Genomic DNA, 22,877 nt, shown 5'->3' with positions numbered 1-22,877 from the left:
TCCTCTCCCCAGCTACAGTCCTTTGCACACAGCAGCCCAGATTAAAGCCCAACAATGTCTTCCAGAAGCACTAACAATAATACCCTAACCTCCTACCTGAGCCTTCAGGGCCCCTCTCTCCAGCCTTACCTGCCCCCACTCTCTCCCCTGAGGATATAGTCACGCCTGTGCCTCTTCTGTCTCTCCAACATGCCAAGTGCACACCTACCTGGAAACACGTATACCTTCTGTTCTCTCAGCACTGAAAACTCTACCCCCACTTCACATGACGGGCTCCTTTCCATTATCCAAGCTTCTGCTCCTACCACCTCTTGCAGAAAGGCCTTCCCTGAAGGCTTTATCCAAAACACTCTCTCTCTCTAAACACTTTGGCCCCAATGCTCACTTCTAGTCACACATCACTCAAAGCACTTATCATTATCTGAAGTGTCTTCTTGTCTGTTCAATCAACCTTTTTCCCAACAAGGAACCTGATCTGATGTGTTCACCATACATCCCAATCTCAGAACAGGGCTGCCGGCACACAGTCACTTCTCAACAAATGCGCAGACTGGACAAAATGAGAACGATCATGCTGTGTGAAGAATAACTGGTAGATGAGGAATTCTCTAGCCTGAATTCTGAAAAGGAAGAATCTAATCACTGACTCCAAATATTTCAGGGGCAGACAACCAAGAGCTACATTTATTCTGATTTCTAAGGCCAAGAGTCAAACCAACAGCAGCATGCCATAAAACGACAAGTTTTAAAACCACTATCCAACCTGTAATCTAAAAATGGAAATAAGCTCCTGCTGAAAGTTTCCTCTTACTGGAAGAGCTTGGACAGAGTCTTGACCAAGACTTACAAGAAATGAAAAACCAAACCAAGGCTGCGCTTGGATAAACCATCCTTCACATCACTGGAACTGTTACGTATTTTAAATATGAGAAGACTGTAAAGGGATCACTATTTTCCCAGCCCCTTCCAACTCTGAGGTCCGAAGACTGGATGAAGTCAAGGTAAGGTCAGAAAGGTTCAGAAATATTCTGCCCTGTACACCATAAACTCTGCAGATGCGTTTTCTTGCTCACTGCTGTATCTCCAGAGCTTGGCATACAGTAAGCATCCAACAAACAGCTGATGAACGGGGGAGAAATGTCTGTAACCCAACTGTCCAAGCTTTCCTCCTGTGTGGAGTAGCTGGGAACATCCCTAGAAGCCCCAAAAGACGCGCCCTCTGTTCTAGGGAACGTGACAAAAGTTCCAGCGAAGCTCATCGACCCCCGTCACCCTCCGCCTCGCTTCTAGCGCGAGAACAGCAGTGTCCTCGTCCACCACCACGGACCAGCTTCCACTGGGCACCGTCACTAGCCTCCGGGGCCTCCCCCAGCCAGGGGCCGGCCAGGACGAGGCTGACACAGCAGCCAGGGCCGAGGAGAGGGCTGCTGCCTTGCCAGGAGGGGGACCCCGAAGTGCCTCACCTCGGGCAGAGACTTGCCGCAGCTGAGACTGTAAATCTTCACCTCGTTGAGGCTGGACACCTGCATGGCGGCGCAGAGCAGCGGCGACCCGCGTTCCTCCCCGGGTCCCTCTCCCCGCGCCACACGCGAGAATCAGAAACTTAGCGTGTCCCCCGCGCGACTGGGCGGTGTGCGGCGCCGGCGCCGGCTGATGACGTCGCCCCCGCGCGCCGGAATCGCGCCAGTTTCCGGAAGAGGGAAGTAGAGAGGCTGGGAGGAAAATGCGTGGGCTTCTGGCCAGGAGAGCTCACAACAGGAAGGGCCCGGAGCCGCCCTCTCTTGACCCCCCACATCCCGAACATTAGGAACCCCCGAGGGTCGCTGTCCTGGCCGAGGTGTCGCGGTCCCGAGTGGGACTGGCGGCGCTGACCGGCCGAACGGACAGCTTGGGGGCTGGGTCCAGGGAACGCCGGCGGAGAAGGCGGCCACGAATCAGAGTGGAGTTGTAGTATTTTCTCTCCGGTGTTTCAGTAAGAATACATCACAGATGAATGCTCTTTAAAGCTAGTGTATTAAAAATGTTACTTTCGGGGCGCCTGGGTGGCTTAGTGGGTTAAAGCCTCTGCCTTCGGCTCAGGTCAGGATCCCAGGGTGCTGGGATCAAGCCCCGCATCGGGCTCTCTGCTCAGCGGGGAGCCTGCTTCCCTTCCTCTCTCTCTGCCTGCCTCTCTGCCTGATTGTGATCTCTGTCTGTCAAATAAAACCTTAAAAAAAAAAAAAGTTACTTTCGTCTGGATTTGACATTCCTCCACTAAAAAGGGAAAGAAAAGAAAAAGCATACTAAGGAAAGTGGTAAAAAGAGTGGAGATCAAGGACGAAGTTCTTTTGCAGCTGATGTCTTTTGAGACGGGTGTGGGACAGAAACGACAGATGCAGCCCCTCACTACATCGTTTTCAGAAAGTCCTCAGACTCTGCTGATTGTCCAGTTACATAGAGAACAGCCTTTACTGTTACCCAGACGTGAGGACTGGAGAATTTTCGGCTTAGAAGAAAAGTTAAGGGGGAAGTGTAGGTCAACAGCACTCAAACGGGTCCCTTTGAAATTGTAAAATAGTACCACGTCCCTTACATGTAACTGAGGTGGGTCATTTTGAGCACAGGCTATATTAGTTTATGGCAGGGTGAGGACTTCTGGGCTTAGCAATTTTCTTTTTGTTGTAAGCGTCCTCAGAGTTCTAGTCCAGATACTACCTTCTTTGAGGAAGTATGCAGGACTGTCATCCTCCTTGGGGAGGCAGTGTGCCGCAGTAGAAAGATCATGGGCTTCCTAGCAATAATAAAATAGACCTTTTAAGCAAGTCATAAAAATAGAAAACTTTTTCCAAAATATGCAGGATGATTTCCAAGAAACCTTAAATAATATTATACAAATAATGCTGCTTTTATTATTTCCACAAATGCATTGTAAAAGCCCTTTGACTGTAAAACAACAGTATCTGTCACTAAGTGCTCTGTGTTAGATAGATATATAGACCTAATTTTTTTAAAGATTTTATATATTTATTTGAGAGAGAACACCAGCAAGGGAGTGGCAGAGGGACAAGCAGATTCCTGGCTGAGTAGAGAGCCTGAGGCAGAGTTCCATCCCAGGACCCTGACATCAGGAACTGAGCCAAAGTCAGTCTTTTAGCCGAATGAGCCACGCAGGCAACTCTATCCTACTAATTTTGATAATTAAGGGCCCTAGGCCATTTCACTCTACTTTATTCAATCATATTTCCCACCGACCCCTAAATTTGCCTTCTCTTTTGTTAGCGTTGGTTTCATTATGGTGGTTTCAAATCTTCGCTCATACTAATCTGGATTCTGGAATGCCCTCCCTTTCTCCTTTTATCCAAATTCTACCAACTTTTCAAAACTTACCTTTTGAGTATCTTGTTCATTCTCCTATGCTTTCACTGTACTGTATAAGTACCTTTATAGCAATTATATCTTTTTAGTAGATTTTTGTTAGCAACAGATATGGTAATTGAACACACCCTACTAGGATAATAATAATGAACTTGGATATAATGCTGTCCTGAAAGCCTAGGCTTGGAGGTCTCCTTCAGGTGCTCTGGTTTCCTTAAATCACCACAACCTCTCAAGGCTAACTAAAATGTCATTTTTCAAGAGCCCATAAACTTGGGACAGTCTCCTTGTGTACGTTCCCTTCACTCTTTTACCTTCTTTCTCCCTCATTCTTATTACTATATATTTGAAGATATAGTAGGGTATTAAACTCATGTACGTATCACCCAACTTCCACAGGTTGCAAGTGACCCATCCTGCTTCTGTTATACCCTCACCACTCTCTCATCCTTGGGTTATTTTGAATGATTTTGAAGTAAATCTCCGGCAGTTATCTTTGTGGGTTGTAATGTACTTGTCTGACTACCCCCTCCATCTAGACACTGTGGCAACACTGGGCCTTTTATTTTTTTTATTTGATTCTTCTTCTTTTTTTTTTTTTTTTTTAACAAACCCTTGTTTTGAGGGCTGAGCACTGGGTCTTAATTCATCTCTGGGTTCCCTGGGCTGACACAGTGCTGAGTATGTAGCACATTTTCAGTAAGTATTTCTTAATAAAAATGAATCAATTAATTTATCACTGCTCATCTTGACCCAAAGTCCTAATTCTTTGGTCCATACATCTTGGCCTTCAGTAATATTAAAAACAGCGTGTCTCTATGCCAGATGATTATTGTTTCAAACAAGTCCATTTCTACATCTTATGTCTGCAATGATAAATGTCAGAGCTTTGAGTCAGGAAACACACACAAGGGAACACAGTGTTTTCTGCTAGATAAAACAAGGTGTTCTTGGTTCCTCAGTGCCAAGACAGCTCCCTCCCCACAGTCACTGGCCTGAGGGTTTGACCTACCGCTCTCTAGGGTTGCTTTCCATTGAGGACAGAATTGCAGAGCGGGGAGTCTGGGTGGCTCAGTCCGTTAAGCATCTGCTTTCAGCTCAGGTCATATGGGATGGAGCCCCACATTGGGCACTCTGCTCAGTGGGGAGTCTTCTCTCTCCCTCTCCCACTCCTTCTGCTTGTTCTCTCTCTCTCTTTCAAGTAAATAAATAAAGATCTTTTCTAAAAATTAAAAAAAAAAAAAGAACTGCAAAGCATGGTGCAGTTTCCCCAGTGTTTCTAGTATCGTGTGTACCACAAACAGTCCCGAGGTTATACTGAACTTTGAGTGTAGTGCTTATTAAATGCCTCTGCTTGGAGAACAGACTCTAGAGCCAGATTGCCTGGGGCCCAATCCTGGTTCTACCACTGGCTACCCAGAGAGAACCTAGATACAGTGAGTTAATCTAATTTGTTTCCTTATTTGAAAAATGAGGACAATATGAGTACCTACTTCAGAGGCTGTTGTAAAGATAAAATGAGCATATGCCATAAATCATTCAGTCCTGGACATCTATTTTTAACATTCCTGAAATGAGGGTGTGTCTTGTGTGTCATGCCTCTAGTTTTTTCCTCTAGTGGTACTTGAGGTAATGGTGTGTCTTATAGTTAATGAGCTTTTATTTATTTATTTATTTATTTTTAAATAAGTTCTGTGCCCAATGCAGGGCTCAAACTCACAACCCTGAGACCAAGAGTCACGTGCTCTTCCAACTGGGCCAGCAAGATGCCCCCTTGGGCTTTTAGATTCAATAAAATACAGTAGAGATGGAGCACTCAGAGCAGGGCCTGACATGGTGAGCATTATGTGTTAGTTGCTATTGTTTAGTCCTAGGAACCAAAATATTTAAAACTGCTTAAGAAAAAAAGAGCTAGGGGCGCCTGGGTGGCTCAGTGTGTTAAGCCTCTGCCTTCGGCTCAGGTCATGATCCCAGGGTCCTGGGATCGAGCCCCGCATCGGGCTCTCTGCTCTGCAGGGAGCCTGCCTCCACCTCTCTCTCTCTGCCTGCCTCTCTGCCTACTTGTGATCTCTGTCTGTCAAATAAATTTAAAAAAAAAAATCTTAAAAAAAAAAAGAAAAAAAGAGCTAAATGTAGGCTCCAAATAACTTTAATGTTCTGCTATGAGATGCCATTTCAGAAACTTTCAAGAACTATCCAAGATTCCTCTTTTAATTCTCTCCCTCCACCGCCAACTGGTCTCTAAACCCTTCTGATTCTACTTTTCAGATATCAGATTCATTCTTCTCTGTTCCCACTGCTGCAGGAGTTCAAACCTTCATCCTCTCTCACCTGACCCATTGTAATCCTGGTCTCTGTTTCCCAAAGGAGACAAACATCATCTCTAATGGAAAAATTTGATCTCATCACACTCTAACCCAAAACTCTATAGTTTTCCCCAAACCTGGAAGAATATATCTGCCCGCTTTCGCTTCCCTCGCTGGCCTTTCTCGACTTTTTTCAACTCCCTCTGTCTGCGAACCTCGGTCACTCCCATTCATCCTTCTTCATCTCCCGAAGTCTTAAAATATCTAAGTTCTCATCAAACATTGTATATAATCTTATTACAGTGTTTTTTTAAACTGGGGTTTACAGCTATATTCTCAAAAAGAGTCTTTAGGGTTTTTTTTTTATTTCAATGATAGTCTTTTTATCAATGTGATATGAGCATCTCTGATTATCTGGCTGGCCATCTTCTGAAAGAAGTTCAGTGTCAATGCCAGGTTTGCATTTCGTTTACAGTTCACTGGTGCCACATGTCACTACTTTCATTGTCTTGGCTCAGTGATTAGAAGGAGAGGCGGATGGTATGAAGTAACGTGATAGGGACAAGTTTGAACCAAGTGAAAGTCCAGTGATGTCATGGCCCACTGTGTGAAAGAAGGTTTTACAGTTTCTCAAATGGAGAACAGCAATGGGAAGAAGGAAATCAACTTGATCAGGGAGGGGCAGGGATTGCAAAAGAATTCATGAGGTGCTATATATTCCTGTAGTAAAGTGGCAAATGGTTTTCATCAAAACAGTATTATATTAGATTAATCAGATTCATTTGAATTACATTGGTTTGGACTTTTAATGCTTTGCTTGAAAAGAACGTACAGATTTACTTTGGTGTATAGGAACGTGAGAGCTAAAACCACAGAAAACTTAGAGCTGAGTGTATAATTCTACACTTTCAAGTCAAACATTAAAAAAAAAATTAAGTCCCAAATGTAATGCAGTGTCCTGTATTGGATCCTGGAACAGAAAGAGGACGTTAATGGAAGAATTAGGGAAATCTGAATAAAATCTGTGGATTAGTTAATCGTACTGCTCCAGGGTTAATTTCTGAGCTTTGGTAAGTATGTCGTGGTTGTGGAAGATGACAAGAGCAGGAGAGCTGGATGAAGGGCATATGGGGAACTCTCTGTGGTGCATTTACAACTTCTCTGCATGTCGAAGATTGTTTCAAAATAAAATATTTTTAAAAAATAAGCTAAGCCAATACTGAGGGTGAGATTTCTTATCCCTTTACCTGAATGCTCATTACTTAAGGTTGAAGAATTTGTAACTTTTATTTACTTATCCACATTTCCATAGATTCCTAAACCACAAGATACTTTGTCAGATCTCTGCTGAATTGAAAGTGACTTGCCCCGTGCAGACGCTGCTAAGTGTGTGTTGCAAGAATTAATAAGAATAAAATCGGGGCGCCTGGGTGGCTCAGTGGGTTAAGCCTCTGCCTTCAGCTCAGATCATGTTCTCAGGGTCCTGGGATCAGGCCTTGAGTCGGGCTCTCTGCTCGGCGGTGAGCCTGCTTCCACTTCTCTCTCTGCCTGCCTCTCTGCCTACTTGTGATCTCTCTCTGTCAAAATAAATAAATAAAATCTTCGAAAAAAGGAATAAGGTCACCAACTTCACTGTGTGGAAGGTAAGCATTCTAATTTAATGCCTTATATAAGTCTCCTCTCTTAATCTTCACCAAGACCGGTGCAGGAGGCAAAATTAATTTTCCAATATTACAAAAGATGTTAATATTTGTTCCACTTATGTAAAGGGGTATGTGAGATGTTAAAAATACTGTTTTCTCAACTTTTCTGTAGGTTTGAAAGTTTAAAAAAAATCTGCCCTAACTTGCATAAGAGAGACAGGAGGCAGACCTTGCGTGAGTGACTTGCGGACTGCCCCCTCTTCCTCCTAGCAGAGCCCTCCCCACCCGGGACCCTGGGGTCCCACCCCTGCCCGTCTCCCTGCTTCTCTGCATCATCACTTAGGGTTGGAGGAAATTTCCATATCTTAAAAATGCTATTAGTTTTCTCTTGCTCTATAACAAACCATCACAAACCGAGTGGCTTAAAACCACATAAGCATTGGCTCAACAGCTCTGTAGGTCAGAAGTCTGGCACGGAATGGCTGTACTTAGAATAAGGCAGAAACAAAGGTGGTGGCCAGGCTGAGTTCTGGGCTGGAAGCTCCGGGGGAAAATCAGCTTCCAAGCTTATTCTTGTCAGCAGAATCCATTCTTCTGCAGTTGAAGGACTGAGATCCCTTGTTTTCCTGGCTGGCTGTCAGCTGGGGGCCATTCAGAGCTCCCAGAGGCCAGTCTCAGGTCCTTCCTCTGAGGCCCCTGGAGGCAGCTCACTACATGGTTGCTTGTGCTCTTTCAGGCCACTCAGAGCTGGTCTCTCTGATCTCCTCCTCTGTGTCCAATGGAGAAAACTCTTCTTCTAAAGGGCTTGTGTGAGTAAGTTAGGTCCTATTGCAAGATCAACTGATTAATAACCTTAATTACACCTGCAAAAATCTCGGTTGTGGTGTAACATACCATAATATCCTATCAAATGCGCAGGGGAAGGAATCACAGAAAGGTGAGGGTCACTGGGTCATTTGAGATCACCGCCTACCACACCTGAAGAGTCGTCACCACTGCCATCAATGCCACCACCTGGCACAAGCTGTCTTTTCTGCCAAGGGAGGAGACAGTCACTCCTCCCTCCATGCAACAGAGTCCTGGCACGCAGCCAGGATTTGACAAACTCCGTCCAGTTAAGCACACCATGTGTTGAGCTGCTATGATGTGTAAACACCATGTTGGAACTGAATTGAAGTGCCTTGAGGACTTGCTGTAAATTTCTTGTAGTTTTGTGTTATCTTCATACTTCTTTTTTTTTTTTTAAGATTTTATTTATTTATTTGACAGAGAGAGATCACAAGTAGACAGAGAGGCAGGCAGAGAGAGAGAGAGAGAGAGGGAAGCAGGCTCCCTGCTGAGCAGAGAGCCCGACGCGGGACTCGATCCCAGGACCCTGAGATCATGACCTGAGCCGAAGGCAGCGGCTTAACCCACTGAGCCACCCAGGCGCCCATCTTCATACTTCTTTACCCTTGTTCCCATGTACCATGACCGTACTCATTCCTACATTTATTCAGCAAATATTTATGGAGTTGTTACTGTACACCAGGCACAGCTCAGGCATTTGTCAATATGTCTGCTCTAGGCTGTAAGCTTCCAGAACGCAGGTTTCAAGTGAAATTAAATATAAGAAAATGCCCTGTAGATGACATTATTATGCAAAACTTGGTCATGACTATTACTTTCTCTGTGAGCAGAACTGGGATAGAGATTACAGAGTGTATACTGGATAATGGTGACATTTTCTGGAATGAGAATGCACAGTGGTTCTTTATTTTTTTTTCTTTATTTTTATATGACCCTGTGTTGGGCCTTTTGGCCATTTCATATGGGTTGGACAGGAAAGAAAAAAGAATATACAGTTAACTTTTTTCACCATTAGAAAGATTCACTTTTTAAATTTTTTTTTAAGATTTACTTATTTAGGGTGTCTGGGTGGCTCAGTGGGTTAAGCCTCTGCCTTCAGCTCAGGTCATGATCTCAGGGTCCTGGGATCAAGCCCCGCATCGGGCTCTCTGCTCAGCGGGGAGCCTGCTTCCTCCTCTCTCTCTGTCCTGCCTCTCTGCATACTCTGTCAAATAAATAAATAAAATCTTCTTAAAAATAAGATTTACTTATTTATTTATTTATTTTGAGAGAGAGAAAGAGAGAGCAGGGAGAGGGGCAGAAGGAGAAGAAGAAAGAGAATCCCAAGCAGACGGCTTGCTGAGCGTGGAGCCCCACTCGGTGCTCAGTCCCACAGTGCAGGAGATCATGACCGGAGCTGGAAACAAGTCAGAGGCTCAACCAAAGGAGCCACCCAGGCGCCCGGTGGTTTTTGGTTTTTTATTTTTTTATTATTATGTTTAAGTCCGCAAATGTCCAATGGTAAAATAAACTACAGAATGTTTGATCATGGAAATTTATTCCCTAGTTATGACACATAATAGGCACTCGACGTCTGTTGAATAAATAAATAAATGAATAGCCAAACTAAAAAAATGATGAAAGCTGTATTATATGCATGTTATTAATAAAATAACATTTCATAAACGTTATTGATGTAAATTTATTACTGTTTTCATTAGTATTATTAATACGGGCATTTCATGGTCTCCAGTGGACCAGAATAATTTATTACCTACATTAAGCACAAAATTAAGCTGGACTTTAGATCAAGTCAGGTTGTTTTGTTTGCTTGTCGGATTTAGGTGATGGGGGTGGGGAGGAAGTTATCTTATTTCCACAAGATAATAGGATCCTGGCTTGAAGTCTCCCCCTGTTTCCTTCCCCTCTCTCCCTCCTCCTTCTCATGCATTCATCAGCCAAATATTTTATTGGACCTGCTGCCAGGCTTTGTGCGTGTTAGGAATAAAAGCCCACATAGGAGAGGTCTCACACTGCTAAGGAAACCAGGAGAGGGAGAAATCAAAGCAGAGCCGCTGAGCAGTAAAACAGACTGGGAAGACTTCTTACACTTGACCGCAGACACCTTCACTAGGACCTATGCCCCAAAGCAGACCGCAGTCATCACCCTGCACCCAGCCCCAGACAGTGAGAAGCTGTCTCAGTAGATATTTCCTCCTCAATCACTTACAGTTTGCATAAAGAATAGCAAATACGAATGTGCATGTATTTCCAGCCTGTTTGGAAGGGGATAGTTGGAGTGTTTAATGCGTGGACTTCTTTGAATAAGAACAGCTCTTTATTGAGAGTGAGCTCAGGCTAATTACACTGCACAGAATACAAATGGGTGATTTCTGTGCCTGAAAGCTTTTCACAACCTCTCCTTATGATGGAGTTGGTGGCTGGCATTATGGCCACAAGCAAATTCATTCCGTCAGAGCTCACAATGTTCTGATCTCAGTGGGTCTCATGCGTAGTTATTTGTTGACTTAGTTTTGAGGACCGAGTAACTTGACTACAATACTACAATATGATGTTCTGCCTTTGAAGAGTGTTGAAAATGATCAGGTTATACCAAAAGACAAAAGCCATTGATTCTAGGAAAAAGCAACTCATTTTCAGGATGACTTGCCTGGGCCTTCCAGAGCTCTAGGGCTTCCGGCTCTATAGAAACAGAGACAGTTACATGTGTGAGATGTGCAAAGGACCCATGCAGTCACACAGGGCCCTGTGCTCAGAAAAGCCTTATACTTGGCTTAACACTCTGCTGTCACCATTATGAAATTCTTAGTAATTTTTCAACAAGGGCCCTCACATTAGATACCCTTTCTTTTTTTTTTTTAAGACTTTATTTATTTATTTGATGGAGAGAGAGAGATCACAAGTAGGCAGAGAGGCAGGCTGAGAAAGAGCGGGGAGGCAGGCACCCGCTGAGCAGAGAGCCCCATGCGGGGCTAGATCCCAGGACCCTGAGACCATGACCTGAGCCGAAGGCAGAGGCTTGACCCACTGAGCCACCCAGGCACCCCTGGATACTCTTTCTTATGCATAGGGCATAATGGGCACATCAAGGAGGGTCCCCTAATTTATTTGGGGGATGGGGAGGCTTTCAGAAAGAGAAAGGTACAGGGGAAATCAGGAAATGCTGCTGAAAAGCTGCGAAAGAGACAGTTCAGGAATATGGTGCATCTCAAGCTAAGGCAGTTGGGACTTCACCCTGGGGCTAATGAGCTTCGAGCCAGAGATCCATGGCCAGATCTTCAAAAGATTCTCTCTGAGGCTGCTGTGCCAGCTAGCTTTGCAGAGTGCACTCAAGTAAACAGTGATTGCCATTCTCTGAGTGAGGAGGAAAGCCTGCATTCTGCAAAGCAGTAGGGAGAGGTAAGAATGGATCCAGCAAATGTTCAGGGAGAAGAATCAGCAGGCCTCAGTGATTGTTGTTAAGGCTAAGGGAGAGCGCCAAATTCAGGGTGCCTCCCAGCTTCAGGGGCAGGCATGATAGCACATCGCGTAAGAGCAGACTGGGGAGGGGTGTGAGAGATAAATAATTCAAGATGAGATTTATTATTAAGATGTCTGCTCTCATCCCATTAATCTATAGATTCAAGGCAATCCTAATCAAAATCCCAGTGGGCTTTTTTTTTTTTTTTTGTAGAAATTGACAAGCTAAAAATGTGTAGAAATACAAAGGTTTTTTTCAAAATACTTTTGGGGAAAAAAAAAAAGTTAGAGGACCTGCACTACCGATTCCAAGACATACCATAAAGCTATGGTAATCAAGACAGCTTCCAGAGTAAGAATCAGCAAACAGACCTTAGAAGAGAATAGAAGGCCCACTAGTAAACCCTAATTTATGTAATCATCTGATTTCCAACAATGGCACCTAAGCAATCCAGTGAGGAGAGGAAATTCTTTTCAACAAAAGGCGTTGGGGCAGCTGGATCTCCAGATGGGGAAAAATAAACTTTGAGTCCGACTCCACACCCTACAGAAAAATATGAATTCAAACTAGGTCATAGATCTAAACATCAACGTTAGACCATTAAGATGTTAAAAAGGCAACCCAGGAGAGTATCTTGTGACTTGGGGGATAGGTAGGGTCTTCTTGGGCCGCACACACAGAAAGAGCTGTAGTCATGTAAGTAGAACTGACGAGTTAGAGGTCATCAAAATTAGAAACTTCTGACCATCAGGAAACATGGTTAAAATGAATAAGCAAAACACAAGCTGGGAGAAAACGCTCGCCATACATAGACCACAAAGGACTGGTGTCTCGTCTGCGTCAGGAGCAGCAGAGAACCAGCGCGCAACTGAGACGGACATACAGACAGTCAGTCCATGGCGGGGAAAGAGGGGAGACCAGGAGGAGGTGACAGAACACGAGGTGGCAGGCGTGTGTGCATGCGTGCGCGTGTGTGTTGCGTGCGTGTGAGCTCGTGTGTGTGTGTGGGCACGTGTGTGCGTGTGGGCATGTGTGTGCGTGTGCTGTGTGCCCTGCAGTGGGAGTTAGGCGGCGGCAGGGAGGACAGCAGGCTGTGCTCGGGGGCTAGGGACAGCTGAGCTCTCAGAGGTGCAGCGGTTTCAGGTGATGACAAGGCGCGGGGAGTGGCCACAGGAGCGGAGCCGCAATGCAAGAAGGGAAGCTTCTCGGAGTGGAGGACCTGGGGACCATAGAGGCAGGCACTGGATGTTGTCCATGCGGACACTCAAGCCATGCTGTCTTTGGCTGGAGAGAAATTTTCACTGAGGAAGGACCAGATGATGACATTTGTGTCACTCATCACATTTCATTCATTCATTCATTCATTCATTCAGGAAGTACTGCTGATTAGTTTTCCCTGCAGCCAAACAGCCAGCCACGGGTCTTTCCCTAGTGGGTCTTGTGGTCTCTGGGGACCTACCATCACGGACACAAGTCTCTCCTTTCTCTCCTCCATTCCTAGGAGGGGCTGAAGGTGGTGGTCAGCTGGATGTCAGGAGCCTTGGGGGGAGGGGCTTCTCCCCAGTCAGCCTCTTGGAGTCATCTGGGGCAGCAGCACGGGTCTCCCCAAAGGTGTCCTCACGGGAGGGTCCTGGTGGGAGGCAGAGGAAGGCTGACATGCAGCTGGGCGGATTGCCCTGAAAGATGGTTCCCAGGCTCCCCAAGGCTTCAGGACCAGAGGGAGGACACAGAGTCCTCTGGAAAGAACAGAGAGAGGAGAACAGGGTGGGGGAAAGTAGGGATGACCAGGAAGTTTGCAGGGTAGGACAGGCTAGTCAAAGAAAAATGAGGGTCCCCAAGGGCCTCTTCAAACCCATGGACACAGGACACAAGGCTCAGGCTCGTACCCAGCTGGACCGCAAGGACTCTGCCTAGAGATCTCACCCCTGGTTTTACTAACACCTCGAAAGCCCTGCTTTGTAAGTCAGTGTGAATGACTTCACTTAGTGCACAGGTTCAGCTGACTGCCATAGAGAGGGGACCGGGGCACAGAGATGGTTCAGACAAAGAGGACATGGGTCATCCCCAGAGCTGACCACAGCAGGGTTCCGGGCAAGGCTTGCCATTCCAGCCACCTACACAGTGGCTTGCTCCCCAAAAATGCTGGCCGTGCAGGGTTGAGGTCAAGGTAGAGGTCAAGTGTTAAGAGACTGGCATTCCTGACCTCTGAAGTTACTGGGAGCAGCGTGGGGCTTATGCTCATGGCTTTGGCAAGGTTTATCCGCAGTTTATGAATCAAGGATACATTATTCACAGCAATGAACAGTATATGTTTATTGAATAATCAAATATCTGATTGGTATCCTTATCAAATGTAATATTTTTCCAGATAATTATGAGAATCCACTTATTAAACCAACATTTCCCAGCAACCTGCTTTGTTCCAGGCGCTGCGTGGGGTGTTGGCGACACAGGGAAGAGTGAGGTGTGATTCGTGGCCCCCACTGGCTCACAGCCCAGTCGTGGAGACACCTTGTTGGGTCACCAAGACCAAGGACCACAGCCTCCACACTGCAAGCCGTGCAAAGGGATGGGAGAAATCAGGAGGCGTAGAAATCCAAACAAGGACCTGGAAGGGTGTCACAGGCGGGTTATGCTTGAGTGGACTTGTTTGTTTTTAGGCGACCTATTTTAAGTACATGGTATTTGCAGGTGCTTTCCTTTTTTAGTAGCTTTATTGAAATGTAATTCACATTCCATATGCTTTTCAGTATGTTCAAAGATTGTGCTGTCATCACCTCAACTGGTTTACCTTTTTGTGACCCCGGAAAGAAACCCTACATCCATGAAGAGTCACATTCCATTTTTCCCCAACCCTTCCCTCTCCACCCCTCCCCTCCCCTCCCCTCCCCCAACTCTACGCAACTACTCATCTACTTTCTGCCTCCGTGACTGGACTATTCTAGATATTTTATATAAAGGAATCTTATAATACACGGTCTTTTGTGACGAGCCCGTCACCTAGCCCTTCACCTAGCACCATGTTTGCAAGGATCATCCATGGCAAAGCCTGCGTCAACACCCCATTCCTTGTCATTGCCGAGTAATAGTCCCCCATAGGGACATATCACGGGTTCTTTACCTCTTCACTGGCTGATGAACATTTGGGTGGTTTCCAGTCTTTGGCTATTGTGAATAATACTATTATTAAGACATGAGTCCAAGCTTTCATGTGGACATTGTTTTCATTTCTTTGGTATGTACCTAGGAGTGGAATTGTTGGGCCATCTGGTCACTGGATAACATTTAAGGAATTGCCGAATAGTTTTCCAAAGTGGCTGCACCATTTTATATTCCTGCCAGCCGTGTATGAGGAGGGTTCCAACATGCCCATGTCTTTGTCAACACTCGCCTTGCCTTCCCTTCCCTTCCATCCCCTTCCCCTTCCTTCCTTTTTTTAAAAATAATAGCCATTTTAGTATGTATGAAGTGGTGTCTCATAGTGTTTTTTTAAAGTTTCTTTAAAGACGGATGATATTGAGTACATTTTCATATGCTTACTGGCCTTCTATATATCATCTTTGGAGACCGTCTATTCAGATCCATTGTCCGTTTTTAACTGAGTTGTCTTTCTATTATTGAGTTCATCAGAGTTCTTTATAAATTATAGATACAAGTTCCTCATCGGGCTTATGATTTGCAAATATTTTCTGCCCTTCTGTGGGTTGTCTTTCCATTTTCTAACGCAGTCTTTTTGAAGCACAGAAGTTATTTATTTTTTTTAAAGACTTTATTTATTTATTTGACAGACAGAGATCACAAGTAGGCAGAGAGGCAGGCAAAGAGAGGAGGAAGCAGACTCCCTGCTGAGCAGAGAGCCCGGGGCTCGATCCCAGGACCCTGGGATCATGACCTGAGCTGAAGGCAGAGGCTTAACCCACTGAGCCACCCAGGCGCCCCAAAAGTCATTTATTTTTTATTTTTGTTTTTATTTATTCAATTTCATTTTCTTTTGCTATTTGTGATCTTGGTGTTGTACCTAAGAAAGTTTTCCTTAGCCCAAGATCGCAAAGACCGACTGCTCTGCTTTCTTCTAAGGACTTTATAGGTTCCACTCGTTCACTGAGGTCTGTGATCCATCATGACTTAATCTTTGTAGATGGTGTTGGGCGTTCTCTTTTGATTGTTTTCCTTTTCTCAGAGAATTACCGAAGTTCTCTGCCGAGGACAGAACTGGGAGAAGAGAAATTGAACATACGAGGGGAGAGGAGAGTTTGGGAATAGTTGTCCGGAAGAGTGGGAGATAAAATGGAACAGGGAAACAGAGGACATTACTGGACTGTATCAAAGGCGTGATGTAGGGTCCCGGTCATGAGTGCCAAGGGAAACTGGAGGGGAGTGTGGAGTCAAGAAATCTGTACAAACAAGCCTACTTATATTAGCCTTTATCTTCCTAGTTACTTCTTCTCTACCTCCTACACCTAGTCCAAACCTCTTTGTCTGGTCAATTCACAAATTAATTATTCTATGCCTAAGAGAATAAAAGCTTCCTGCTCTGCTCTGGTCTTCTGGTCTTCGTTGTCTTGTGAAGGCTCCCATGTAAACATTTAATAAAATTTCTGTGCTTTTCTCCCATTAATCTGTTTTAAGCCCTTCTGATTCTTGGGTCCAGCTGGAGATTGTACCAGGCTGGAGGAGAATTTTCCTCCCTACACTTTCACTTGACAGGAATCACCAGCGGCGCATCTCAGCCCGACACATTCTCTGTTTCCTTCAAGACCATCAGTGTGGTCCTGTGTTTCCTCCGACTGCACACAGCTGTGTGACACAGGCCAGTGCAGGCTGACAGGTGGATTTTCCCAGGGCTAGATTTTTCTGGCCATCAAGGAAAGCAAAGCAAATAAGGGTCAAGAGAGCTGAAAGGGCAGGCAAAATGGTAGATACAGTATGGATCGTAAAGTTTAAGGAGGAAAGTGAGGGCATGGCAGGGTGATGGACAATAATGAGACTGATGGATGTTGGTCCCAGGGGGATGCACAGGGAGGGTACTAGGCAAATAAGGGGGTATTGTTGGGGGGAAAATAATCCACCCCATGTAACTGAGCTAGCCATCTGTGTTGGTTAACTGCCTTTATCCAAAGAAAAAAAGAAAACTTCATATTTCTATGACAAGCAGTAACAGGAAGGTTTGGTCCTTGATGTTTACATTTCAAAGAAGTGGCTCCTGGAGCCTTAAGGAACACCTCTCTGGGTTGTAATATCGGCCAGAGGCTTCTGTGGTTTTAAAACAGATTTATAGACATGTCAAAAGCATACAGGTAGGGTTTACAAACATACTTTTCTCCAGCAAATGCTCTACTAAAAGGAAAGGAAGGCAGGGAAGATCTCATTCTTTTTGGGCAATAGGGGAAGATCAGTCCCTTTATTTTTGGATGTGGCAGTAGTCAGAGAGCAGACTCAGGGTACTGAGACCAGTGAGGGGTCCCAGTCAGTGGTAATATTGAAGGCTAAGACTGCAGGAGTAAAAGGCAGATGGACACCATCACTGAAGGAGAACGGTTCAAAGAAGGAAGAGACAGGGTATGGCCAGAATCATTTCAGTATATGGTGCCATCACCAAGTGTTAAGAGAAAGGATGTGTGGGGAACTAAACCTTTTGAGCTTTGGGGGTCTGTGGAGCACCATACTAAGCGGAAGCAGATGGTATGTCTAAGCTGTGCTGTCCAATATGGTGGCCACCCTCCATGTGTGACTAGTCAAATTTAAATTAATACAAACTAAATAAAATGTAAAATTCCACTCCTTAGGGTCACTAGCCACAAGTGCCCAATAGACACAAAGCCAGTGGCTGCCACATAAGGAAGGCAGCACAGTTAGAAAACGTTTCCTTTCCACTGGAGGCAGCGGAGTTCCACTGGACGAGACAGCAGAGATTCAAATCTGGGGAGAGGTGTTAGAGGGTTGGAGGAAGAAGAACCTGGAAGCGGCAAGAAGGAGCAAGGAGGGTATTTCCCACTGGAGACCGAGTGCTAGTAGGTGTGGGGGTGAAAAGCAGCCTCCACTTGAGAGAGAGCTGTGAGGAAAATGGCGGCCTCAGGGAAAGCCAGGTTGAGGTCAGCACAAAAAGGTGAAGGAGAGTGAAAGAAGTTGGAACGCCAGGCATTTGCCGCTGAGGGTTGTGCATTGTAGAGGGCACAGGTACAGGCGCTGAGGGCTTGAGGAGGGATAGGAAGATGGACAGAAGAAGGAGTGAGATGGGAACGGTGACCTGAGGACTGCTATGGTTTCCGGTGGTGACTGAGTGAACAGGGATAGAGGTATATTGGCTCAAGGCCCAGAGTGGGGCCAGTCTGTGAGTGGAGGTGGGGAACAGGACCTCTCTCTTCACTTCCACTTCCGGCAGGCCTGTGAAGGAAGATTTTCTTTTTATTTAAATATAATTTCAAAATGACAGAAAAGTAACGAGAATAGCACAAGGAATTTCCATAGATCTAGACATATGGTGAGACCATATGTAAAAAGTGAGAGATACATATATCTATATATGTAATATACACATTATTATTATTATTTTGAACAGTTCAAGAGTAATTTGAAGACATTATGTCTCTTTACCCGCCCCCTATTCCAGCTCTGGGACTACCTATTTCTCCCATTTCTCCATCTCTCCTTGACTCTTTGAGGTTAAGGGTTGGGTAGAGCAGGACGAGTGGAAGATGGTAGATTTCAGAGCTTGGAACAGGAGGTGGAATGTGTAGGGCATTATCGCATTTTAGTGGCTGCCATCTGGTGGTCTAGATGGCTGTGGATTTTACTATCGCTCAGCACTTTTCTTGAGTTTAAGAATGAATTATTATAGGGGCACCCGGGAGGCTCAGTCACTTAGGCATCTGATTCTTGATTTTGGCTCAGGTCCTGATCTCAGGGTCGTGAGATCCAGCCCTGCGTCGGGCCCCGTGATCAGCAGGGAATCTGCTTGAGATTCCTTCTTCCCCTCCCCACACGTGTGTGCGCACACGTGTTGTCTCTCTATCTCTCTCTAAATAGATAAATACAATCTGTAAAAAAAAAATGACTTGTTTATTATTTAAAAAGTTGAAAATACAAAGTTCAAAAAAAGGAAAAGACACACCTATCATCCCACTTTCCAGCAATAACCTCTTCTAACATCTTGATTTATATCCTTTTAAGAGGGATATAGACACATGTATTGTATTGTTACATTTACATATTATTTCTTACACAGTTGGAAGCTTAATGATGTCACTTAATATTCCTCTAAAACTTTTTCTTTCTTTTTTTTTTAAAATATTTTATTTATTTGTCAGAGAGAGAGAGAGCACAAGCAGGGGGAGTGGCAGGCAGAGGGAGAAGCAGGCTCCCCGCTGAGCAAGGAGCCCCCACGTGGGACTTGATCCCAGGACCCTGGGATCATGCCCTGAGCTGAAGGCAGATGCTTAAATAACTGAGCCACCCAGGCGTCCCTCCTCTAAAACATTTTCAGTGGCAGCATGATTATACCATTATTAGTTTGCCCAACTCCCCTTTGTTGGTCACGTATGGTGTCTCTAATTTTCAGTCTCATAAATATAATTAAATGACTGTGGATGTCACTGATGTTTAACATACCGAGCCGCTATTCACACACAGAGGTCTATCTTCGTGACCTTGTCAAACCATGTAAAATTTCTAAAACAGAGTCGATTTAAGAAGAGCAAAAAAATTCTCACTCGGTTTCCCCTGATTCTCCAAGCAGTCTCAGCATTTAAGCTCCTTGCTTTAGGTGATCCAAAAACATCCCCTGAGCAGGAACTCAACACCAAGAACGTGGCAGTGAGTAGGGCAGAAACCTCTGATCTAGAGTAAAAACACAAGCACACTGGGGGTGGGCACATTGGAATATTTGCACACATCCTCTCTTTCCATTTTTTTTTAAAGATTTTATTTATTTGAGAGAGAGAGAGAGAGAGAGACAGAGACAGAAAGAGAACATGAGCTGGGAGGAGAAGCAGATGGAGAGGGAAAAGCAGACTCCCAGCTAAGCAGGGAGCCCAATGTGAGGCTCGATCCCAGGACCCGGGGATCACAACCTGAGCTGAAGGCAGATGCCCAACTGACTGAGCCACCGAAGTGCCCCTCTCTTTCCATTTTTATTGTAACTCTCTAAGTAGACCTCGAAGTCCCCAATTTCTAGGCGAGGAAAGTGGAGTCCAAGGAGTTTGGGTACATGGCAAGTTAATAAACGCCAGAAACGGGACGGGAGGTCAGATCCTCCTCGTTCCAAAGCCAGAACCCCAAAGCCCGGTGCGGCTCTTCCCTACAGCTTCTCCCTAAGGCACTTGCTGTGCTCTCCTTTGTCCGGGGCTAAGTACATCAAAGACGTGTTTGAAGTGACTGAATGCTCGAGTGACAAATGAGCCCCGTGTTTACAACAGGGCAGAATCAGTGTCTTCCCAAAGAACCCTCTGAGGGGAAAAAGGCACCTGGAACAGAGAGACAAAGGGAGGAAAAGAAGCAAAGAGTACCCAAGGAAGCTCATTCTCAGAGCACACCTGGACCAGGTACTTAATAGGGGCGGGTCACTGTGCTGTATCAAGGAATCCCCAGAAAAATCGTAGAAGAGAGTTACGTTTTCCATCCTCTTTTAGAGCCCCCAAAAGTCAAGTCACTTGTTCAGTCTCACTCGGTGAGTGAGTGGAAGAGCCAGGAAGGGAGTCACGGATGGAGGGCTAGTAACTCGTTCTTTGGACAGGGCAGTGGAGAGGAGCTTAGATCTGGTTGAGCAATATGCACACAGAGGTAGAAGAATGAAGTTCAAGTTCCAGGTCTACCATTAACTGCGCTCCCGATTCGATCACTTAATCTCCTCGGGCTGCTTCTTCATCTGTGAAACAAGGACCAGGGCATTCTTGATAATTTACACCTCATTTTATGCATCTCCCGTCCTGCTCCCAGGTCTGTGTTCATACCTTAGTGAGCTAGGACACCTTAAAATTCTGTTGACCACACTCGCTTTCCTCTATCACTAGATTGAAAACGGATTTATTTTTGCGTCTTCTCCCCCCCTCCCTCGTTGCCTTGCAGATACTGGAAAAAAAAAACAAAAAACCAGCAATCACTCCTTAAATGAGCATTCTCCTTAACTTGACCAAATAAATCATGAGACTTCACGGCCTTGGTTTGTCCAACCAGAGGGGAAGCCATTGCGATGGTTGTCCTTAAATCACAAGGGTATTGGCTGAATGGGAAAATGTAGATCAAAGGACTTCGGGCCCATGGAGAAAGATGCTGGCATCACGGCGGCATTATTACAATGGTGCACGGTTGGGGTATAAAACCCTACAGAGCCTCCAAGAGAGGAGCCGGAGCAGGAAGTGAAGGGAACACTGACGAGCTCGCCGCAGCTTCCAAGTACTGTCTTGGATGCCTCCAACGCTATTCTCTCTCACCTGCAGGACAAGCCTAAAAGATGGGCTTGATTGTCCCCCGTTTTCAGACGGAAACCCGAGGCTCAGCAAGGCGAAGCAGCTCAGCCAATCGCCTGATACCAAAGCCTACTCTTTCTCCAACACCCTGCTGACTCAGTGGACAATGCTACTTATACTTATCTCCCCCGGAGAGCTGTCCTTATAGAGAAACTTCCCTGGGTTCTTCTCGGAAAAGCCTTGAAAAATGCACTTGAGCCACTGGCAGGTGGAATTCTGTGTCTGTGCTAATTGTAAGGTGCATCCTCTGAGGGTTCTTTCCACGAAGTAACAAAGAGATTCAAAGGGCACTATCTGGGAGAGGCTAGAGAACAGCAGACCAAGTAGGCCAGCCTGGTCCTTCTGGTTCCCAAACTTGACGGGACTGTTCCGTCTTGCAGACTCCAGCTGGCTCCATACATAACCGGTGCCAACTGCAGAAACATTTCTGGACTCTGCAGTCAAAGCCAAATTCATAGTAAGCTGGAGATGACTCCAGGCCGATAGCATTTCCTCCCTCACCTTTAGTCCCAGGAAGAGATCGTCTTCTTTATAACCCGGGTTGTGTCTATGAAGCTCTTTCCATAACCTGCGGGTATTTTCAAAGCAGTGGTCAGGGCACGTAAACTTTTGGTCATTTAGGTGTAGATTTCAGACTTTGGCAGGACGGGGACAGTTGGAGGAACTGAACCTGGATTGTTAAATGCTGCTTCGGGCTGGTATATGAAAAGGAACCACTTCCCTTACAAGGTGGGAATGACGTTTTGTATTCTCCAGATCTACCAATGGACGAGGCTCCATGACTTTTGGTGGATTTCTCATTTCTCCGTGTTAAAGGCTGATTGATTATAGGGAAACTTGAAAGAATAACACAAGCCTGTTCCAAACTGATGAGTACAGATGTTGCCTTTGAACACTGCAAGTCAAAAGACCCTCGGGGCAAGACAGTGCTGTTTTCATCTCCCTCTGTCTCCCTGGGTGTTTTTTTTTTTTTTTTTTCCTTTTCTTTAAGATGTAAGTTGTCCAACAAGATCTCTTTATTTGCCTTTGAAATCAAATGTATCTGATTCCGGTTCTGAGCTGCAGGAAATTGCTGATGACTTTGGATTATCCTTCACTGATAAGATAGGCTTGATAATTTATTAATCTTGAAAAAACAGGCAACAGAAGGATGCCAAACCTTATGAATAGTTTCTAATCTCAATCCTGCCCCAAAGTCTAAGTCTGTGTATGTATATATGAATATGCATTAAAAAGTAACAGAGAGTTATTAACTGTGGTTATTTTCAGACTGTGGAAATACAGGTGATTTTTTTGACTTTCTCCTTTACACTTTTCTGTGTTTTCCAAATTCTTTATAGGCAGCATAGAATTACATTTATAAGCAGAAAAATGTTAGTTGGAAACAGCCAAGTTACCTCTACAGCAGTAGCCACCAACGATCACACACTCCAACAGGTAACAAGAAGCTCACGATGTACAATAATCAGAAAGATTTTAGATTCAGAGTGGGAAGATTTTAAGTAAGACAAGGAATGGTGTAGGTCCTCAATAACTTCTTTTTTTTTTTTTTTTAAATACTTTATTTATTTGAGAGAGAGACAGTGAGAGAGAGTATGAGCAAGGAGAAGGTCAGAGGGAGAAGCAGACTCCCCGTGGAGCTGGGAGCCCGATGTGGGACTCGATCCCGGGACTCCAGGATCATGACCTGAGCTGAAAGCAGTCGCTTAACCAACGGAGCCACCCAGGCGCCCAGTCCTCAATAATTTCTTAATTGGATGGCCAGATGTTATTTTGTGTCGAACTCTTCTTTTATTTCATG

At 45.1% G+C, this 22,877-nt stretch overlaps 1 protein-coding gene across 4 annotated transcripts in view; it reads right to left on the bottom strand.

Moving 5' to 3' along the window:
• LOC111154138 (nucleolar protein 10) overlaps positions 1-1,635 on the bottom strand; it is a 104,633-nt gene extending 102,998 nt beyond the window's left edge. For 2 of the 4 annotated variants that reach the window (XR_002641066.1, XM_022513552.1), the window contains exon 1: positions 1,464-1,630. Coding sequence is in view for 3 of the 4 variants with exons in the window: in XM_022513552.1 (XP_022369260.1) it covers positions 1,464-1,529 (66 nt within the window). In the remaining variant the exon portion in view is untranslated. Of the gene's footprint in view, positions 1-1,463 lie in introns of all 4 variants that reach the window. The other 2 variants (XM_022513549.1, XM_022513550.1) reach the window with 2 other exon arrangements.
• Positions 1,636-22,877: the final 21,242 nt, after the last annotated feature.

The sequence above is a fragment of the Enhydra lutris genome, unplaced genomic scaffold (genome assembly GCF_002288905.1).
Source record: "Enhydra lutris kenyoni isolate GAN:26980312 unplaced genomic scaffold, ASM228890v2 scaffoldscaffold35, whole genome shotgun sequence".
Taxonomy (NCBI): Eukaryota; Metazoa; Chordata; class Mammalia; order Carnivora; family Mustelidae; genus Enhydra; species Enhydra lutris.
Note: the sequence above shows the minus strand (reverse complement) of the source record. Positions and strands in the feature narration are given on the sequence as shown.